The 7,500-nt window shown below is 51.3% G+C and overlaps 1 protein-coding gene across 1 annotated transcript in view; it reads right to left on the bottom strand.

Annotated features, from left to right (window-relative positions):
- Positions 1 to 7,500, bottom strand: part of LOC126987874 (glutamate receptor ionotropic, kainate 1-like) — a 195,578-nt gene that overhangs the window by 56,908 nt on the left and 131,170 nt on the right. Inside the window, 3 exon segments of the mRNA XM_050845337.1 lie at positions 1 to 96; positions 3,522 to 3,575; positions 7,174 to 7,349. The exon segment at positions 1 to 96 is cut by the window's left edge and continues 30 nt beyond it. Of these exon segments, the coding sequence (XP_050701294.1) occupies positions 1 to 96; positions 3,522 to 3,575; positions 7,174 to 7,349 (326 nt within the window).

The following is a 7,500-nucleotide window of genomic DNA, read 5'->3' as shown; positions in this document are numbered from 1 at the left end:
CTTCAGGACCTGTCTGTTGGCCGTGTCCACGATCCTGAAGGCGGTCATGTTGACGTAGTTGTATTTGAAGTCCTCCAGGTCAAAGGTTTCGATGTCCTGCGTAAGATAGGTGAGGGAAGTAAAGTTTGTAGGATTTGAAAGGTAGAGAGAGAGAGAGAGAGAGAGAGAGAGAGAGAGAGAGAGAGAGAGAGAGAGAGAGAGAGAGAGAGAGAGAGAGAGAGAGAGAGAGAGAGAGAGAGAGAGAGAGAGAGAGAGAGAGAGAGAGAGAGAGAGAGAGAGAGAGAGAGAGAGAGAGAGAGAGAGAGAGAGAGATACGGACACCAGCGGCCTCAAGATTCTGTCCGCCAACGTACGAGGCTTTAGGACCAACATCGGGGAGCTGACACACGCCTTCGTCCTCAGGCACCACATCGACATAGTGGTGACAGTGGAGACCTTCCTGGACGACACATGTGCCACCACCTGTGATAAGATCCCCGGGTACTCGCACTGGGCCAGACGAGACCGCCACACAGGACAGGGGGGAGGCATTGCTGTTTGCCACCGAAACGGCCTGCAGATGGACGCCCTCACCACAGACACTCCCCTGGAAATGGAGATGATGTTCCTCCGCATCATTCTCGAGGACAGGAGCGCTCTGCTACTCTGTGCCATGTACCGGCCACAGTGGCAAGGCAGCGCCCCCCTCACCTACCTCACAGAGCACCTGGACGACCTTATGGCTGCCCACAGCTGTCAGTACGCGATGGTTGTGGGCGACCTAAATCAACACCTGGTGGCGAGGGCCTTCACCGAGCTCACAGCGGTGCATGGATTGCACAACCATGTTGAGTTCCCGACACATCAGCGAGGAGGCTCCTGGACCCTGTGCTCACAGACCTGCCAGTGACTGCGTGCTGTGCTGCCCACTAGACCGTGTGGGCAGTTCCGACCACAATGCCATACTCACCACCATCAGCCTGGCCCCAGCGCGTGAAGAGGAACACCAGCGAGTCATCTGGCTGTGGGACCGCGCGGACTGGACGGCTGCAAGGCAGGCCCTGGCAGCGACTGCATGGGGCACAGTCCTTAACGGTGACCCACAGTATGACGTCTCCCCCCTAACCACTGTCCTCAATACCGTCCAGCAGCAACACGTCCCCCACCGCACCTACTCATCCAGCCCAAAAGACCAGCCTTGGTTCGGGTACAGGTGCCGTATTGCAGCCGAAAGGAAATACAAGGCTTGGACAAGATATAAAAGACACCCCACGCAGGAAAATAAGGCCCAACACAGACGAGCCTGCAAAAATATGACGAGGACAGCAAAGTGGGCAAAAGAAAGGTGGGATGCCGAAAGGAGAAAGCTGTCCTCTAACCAAACCGACCCGAAACAGTGGTGGGGGCTGGTGAAGGAACAGCAAGGCCATACCCCCCAGGAACGTATCCCGCCCCTGAGGAAACCTGACGGAGACCTGGCCATCACCAGCCGGGAAAAGGCTGACCTGCTGGCCTGTCACTTCAGTCAAAGATGACAACCCAGGAGCCAGACAGGCAGCCGCCCACCCTCCCCAACTCATCGCCTCAAGACTAGAGAATGTGCTAATCTCTGAGGACGCTGTCAGGAGACATCTGAGGGGCGTCAACACCAGGAAGGCGCCAGGCCCTGACAGCGTGAGTCCATACTTACTGCGGCGATGCTCCGATGAGCTCACCAGCCCCCTCGCCCAGATCTTCCGGCGATGCCTGCAGAGCGGGGTGTGGCCTGCACAGTGGAAGGAGGCCAGAGTCACACCCGTACACAAGAAAAAATCCAGGTCCGAGCCAGGCAATTACAGGCCAATATCACTCCTCCCAATCATCAGCAAGATATTTGAGAGGATCATCGGGGAGCAATTGACATCCTTCCTCGAGGAAAACCACCTGCAGTCACCGAAGCAGTTTGGTTTTCGGAAGGGCCGCTCTACCTCAGACCTCCTCCTTCTCCTCTCAAAGTCCTGGCATGACGCCCTTGATGACGGCCACCCCTCTCTCGTGATTGCCCTGGATATAGCTGGCGCGTTCGACTCCGTTTGGCACCGCGGTCTGACGGCGAAGCTACAGCAACTAGGCATCACGGGGGACCTGCTGCGCCTGCTCTCAAACTACCTGTTAGGCAGGAGCCTCCACGTAGCAGTCAACGGAAGCACCTCGACCAGCTTCCCGGTGGAGGCCTCCGTTCCACAGGGGTCCGTCCTTGGACCTATTCTGTGGAACATATACTTTAACGACCTCCTGCAAACCATCCCGGCAGCAAGCGCTTACGCCGACGACTGCACCCTCTCCAGAACATACAAGAGGAGGAAGCCCAGGACGTGATAGAGTCCGTCAACAGACAGTTGGCAGACATAATGGCCTGGGGAAAGAGGTGGCAAGTCAGGTTTGCCCCTGACAAAACCCAGGCCATGGTAATATCACGTTCTCGGGAGGACGCGAGGCAACTCCACGGCAGACTGAGATTCGGGAATGACACCATCCCTCTGCAGTCCAGCGTCGACATCCTGGGCGTGGAGGTGGACTCCCAGCTGCGGTTTGACCGTCACCTTGAAAGGGTGGCGCACAAAGCCTCCCAGAAGGTGAACCTCCTGCGCCGCATGAAGAACCTCCTCGATGCTGAAGGCCTGAACACCCTCTATAAGGCACAAGTCCGTCCAGTGATGGAGTATGCACCGCTCACCTGGATGGCCAGCGCCCGCTGCCACCTCAACCTGCTAGACAAGGTGCAGAGGAGGGCTGAACGCCTCATCAACGGCACCCAGCACCACCGACCGAGCCAGTGGGAGACACAGCGACAACAACAACAACAACAACACCCACACGAAGGAAGGGCAAGACCAGCCACGAACCAGCTGAATAGCCTGGAGCACCGTCGCCGCGTCGCTGCCCTGACGGTGCTACACAAGGCACAAGTGGGCCTAGTGCCCCACCTGACGGACCTGAGGGCTACCTGGAGGAGGTCTGAGCGCAGCACGAGAACGGTGCTGAGCAACGCCTCCCTCCTGGAAGTGCCAATGGCCCGCTCCAGCACCCACCAACGTGCCTTCTCCATCGCAGCGGTGGTGTGGTGGAACAACCTCACTGCTGATGTGGATGTGACACAACTGTCCACTCAGCAGATGAAGGTTGCGTCCCACAGGTGGCTACTCCTACACCCACCGTAAATATGTATATATATAATTGTATAATATATTGTATAATAATTGTATAATATAATCGGCAGAAGCTTTTAAATAGCTCCCCAACGGTCGGGGGAACTTTAGCATAGACAAATAATACTGCCATGTACTAATGTACTGAACACGTTTAAATAATAAAAAAAAAAAGAGAGAGAGAGAGAGAGAGAGAGAGAGAGAGAGAGAGAGAGAGAGAGAGAGAGAGAGAGAGAGAGAGAGAGAGAGAGAGAGAGAGAGAGAGAGAGACTACTACTACTACTACTACTACTACTACTACTATTACTACTACTACTACTACTACTACTACTGCTGGGTGCTGTCAGAACTTACGAAGGTAGTGAAGAGGTAGTGGTAGCGGTAGTCGTTCATCTGAAGCTGCAGGAGCTGTGAGGGGAGAAGAAGAGGTGTGGTGAGACGATCCCATCCATCCCATCCCATCTCATCTCTACACAGCATCACATCTCCACACAGCATCCTATCTCATCTCTACACTGCATCCCATCTCATCTCTACACAGCATCCCATCCCATATCCACTCAGCATCCCATCTCCACACAGCATCCCATCCCATCTTCACTCAGCATCCCATCTCCACACCATTCAGCATCCCATCTCATCTTCATTCAGCATCCCATCTCCACACAGCATCCCATCCCATCTTTACACAGCATCCCATCTCTACACAGCATCCATCTCCACACAGCATCCCATCCCATCTCCACACAGCATCCCATCCCATCTCTACACAGCATGCCATCTCCACACAGCATCCCATCCCATCTTCACACAGCATCCCATCCCATCTTCACACAGCATCCCATCCCATCTTCACTCAGCATCCCATCCCATCTGCACTCAGCATCCCATCTCCACACATCATCCCATCTCATCTTCACTCAGCATCCCATCTCCACACAGCATCCCATCTCATCTTCACACAGCATCCCATCTCCACACAGCATCCCATCTTATCTTCACACAGCATCCCATCTCCACACAGCATCCCATCTCCACACAGCATCCCATCTCCACACAGCATCCCATCTTCACTCAGCATCCCATCTCCACACAGCATCCCATCTTCACTCAGCATCCCATCTTATCTTCACTCAGCATCCCATCTCCACACAGCATCCCATCTTCACTCAGCATCCCATCTCATCTTCACTCAGCATCCCATCTCCACACAGCATCCCATCTTCACTCAGCGTCCCATCTCCACACAGCATCCCATCTTCACTCAGCATCCCATCTTATCTTCACTCAGCATCCCATCTCCACACAGCATCCCATCTTCACTCAGCATCCCATCTCCACACAGCATCCCATCTTCACTCAGCATCCCATCTTATCTTCATTCAGCATCCCATCTCCACACAGCATCCCATCTTCACTCAGCATCCCATCTCCACACAGCATCCCATCTTCACTCAGCATCCCATCTTATCTTCACTCAGCATCCCATCTCCACACAGCATCCCATCTTCACTCAGCATCCCATCTCCACACAGCATCCCATCTTCACACAGCATCCCATCTTCACTCAGCATCCCATCTTATCTTCACACAGCATCCCATCTCCACACAGCATCCCATCTTCACTCAGCATCCCATCTTATCTTCACACAGCATCCCATCTCCACACAGCATCCCATCTTCACTCAGCATCCCATCTTATCTTCACTCAGCATCCCATCTCCACACAGCATCCCATCTGCACTCAGCATCCCATCGACTCATCACTACGCATCCCATCTCCACACAGCATCCCATCTTCACTCAGCATCCCATCTTATCTTCACACAGCATCCCATCTCCACACAGCATCCCATCTCCACACAGCATCCCATCTCCACACAGCATCCCATATCCACACAGCATCCCATCTCCACACAGCATCCCATCTCCACACAGCATCCCATCTCCACACAGCATCCCATCTTCACTCAGCATCACATCTTCACTCAGCATCCCATCTCCACACAGCATCCCATCTCCACACAGCATCCCATCTTCACTCAGCATCACATCTCCACACAGCATCCCATCTTCACTCAGCATCCCATCTTATCTTCACACAGCATCCCATCTCCACACAGCATCCCATCTCCACACAGCATCCCATCTCCACACAGCATCCCATCTTCACACAGCATCCCATCTCCACACAGCATCCCATCTTCACTCAGCATCCCATCTCCACACAGCATCCCATCTTATCTTCACACAGCATCCCATCTCCACACAGCATCCCATCTCCACACAGCATCCCATCTCCACACAGCATCCCATCTTATCTTCACACAGCATCCCATCTCCACACAGCATCCCATCTTATCTTCACACAGCATCCCATCTCCACACAGCATCCCATCTTATCTTCACACAGCATCCCATCTCCACACAACGTCCCATCTCATCTTTACACAGCATCCAACCTTCAGCCAGTCACTCCCTTCACTCTACCTCTCGTTTCCAGTCCTTATTTTTTCATTGCTTGGATGGGGTATGAGTCTCTCCCATTCTTGACGATCGTAGACTTTTTCTTCTCTGGTGTTCATCCCCCTCAAGTCATCGTCTCCAGGTCTTCTTCATTCTCCCCGCTGGTCTCATCCCTCCCATTCCCTTCACTTCTGTCCACCAGTTCCCTTCACTCATATACGCCCATCACAGCCCCGTCACAGCCACTCCGAACCCTCTAAACCAGTGGATCTCAACAATGTATGCGACACAAACCCTACTGAATGCTCTCTTAGGAAGTACAAACCGTCTCCCTATCCACGAGTCTGCCACAAGAAGCCTTACAATACGAGGAGGAGGAGGGGGAAGGAAGGAAGGAAGAAAGATAAGATGGATGCTGAGAAGAGAGAGAGAGAGAGAGAGAGAGAGAGAGAGAGAGAGAGAGAGAGAGAGAGAGAGAGAGAGAGAGAGAGAGAGAGAGAGAGAGAGAGAGATAGAGAGAGAGAGAGAGAGAGAGAGAGAGAGAGAGAGAGATGAGGAGGAGGACAAGAGACAAAGATGAATAAGAAATGAAAGATGAAAATAGGAGAATGAGAAACGGATGATAAAAGGCGACAAGTGGACAGGAATAAAAGTTGAATAGAGGACAAAGAGAAAGACAGAAAACAAAGAAAACAAATAGAAAGACGGGAAGACTAAGAGAACAGAGAAAGACAGAGAAAGACAAAGAGAAAGACAGAAAGAAAGACAAAGAAAACAAATAGAAAGACGGGAAGACTAAGAAGGACAGAGAAAGACAGACAGAAAGACAAAGAAAACAAATAAAAAGACAGGAAGACTAAGACGACAGAGAAAGACAGAAAGACAAAGAGAAAGATAGAAAGAAAGACAAAGAAAACAAATAGAAAGACAGGAAGGCTAAGAAGGACAGAAAGACAGAGAAAGACAGAGATAAAGACAGACAATTAAACAAGAAAGAACTCACCCATGGAAGAGTAAACAACAGGAAACACTCACAGGAAATGAAGAGAACAACGGAAATAAACAGAAAACAGAGGAAAGAGAATCACTGTGAAAGAACGAGAATCTTTTGTAGAGATAGTGAGAGAGAGAAAGAGAGAGGAGTAACACTAGAAGAGAAGAGGATAAAAGAAGAGATGTGAAAAGGAAACAGATTGATGATGATATACTGTCCAAAATATGAGAGGGAAGAAGGTTGTGGCAAGTATCCATATATACATACCCTTTTAGAAGCTGTAATTGGTACTCTTAAACTCACTCACAGGTCTAAGGAAGAGGCGAAGTGTTCACGAAAATGCTAAAGATTCCGTTCCTCACCTCGTACAATATAAAGTCCATTGGGAAGCAATTTATTCGCTAACCTTTGTTGAAAGATAACCTCAGACTCACTTATCTCTGTTCCCCTACAGTGTCTACTTCTTCACCTCTCTCAGTATAGAAAACACTTCGAGAATCTTCACGTAATACTCTAATCATCCATACAACTTAACATCATACTCACACATCGTAGGAAGAGGCGCATGTTCCCCGGCAGCGTGTCCACGATGATGCTGAAGATCTCCTTGTGCTTCACCTCCTTCAGAATGTCCCGGTAGTTGTCGGGGTGGCCCTGGCGGATGTACATCTCAATGGTCTTGGACGGCGGGGAACGGATGATCTCCTGCAGCTTCATGAGACCTTGGGAACGAGGAGGAGGAGGAGGAGAAGATGGTTTATTAGACGGGGAGAGAAAGTGAATGGGTGTGTGAGAGATGGATAAAGATCGAGATTTTAATATAGATAAAGATTCAGTCCTCAAATCCCTTACTCTCTGGTCTCCTTCCTCATT

The sequence above is a fragment of the Eriocheir sinensis genome, chromosome 67 (assembly GCF_024679095.1).
Source record: "Eriocheir sinensis breed Jianghai 21 chromosome 67, ASM2467909v1, whole genome shotgun sequence".
NCBI lineage: Eukaryota > Metazoa > Arthropoda > Malacostraca > Decapoda > Varunidae > Eriocheir > Eriocheir sinensis.
Note: the sequence above shows the minus strand (reverse complement) of the source record. Positions and strands in the feature narration are given on the sequence as shown.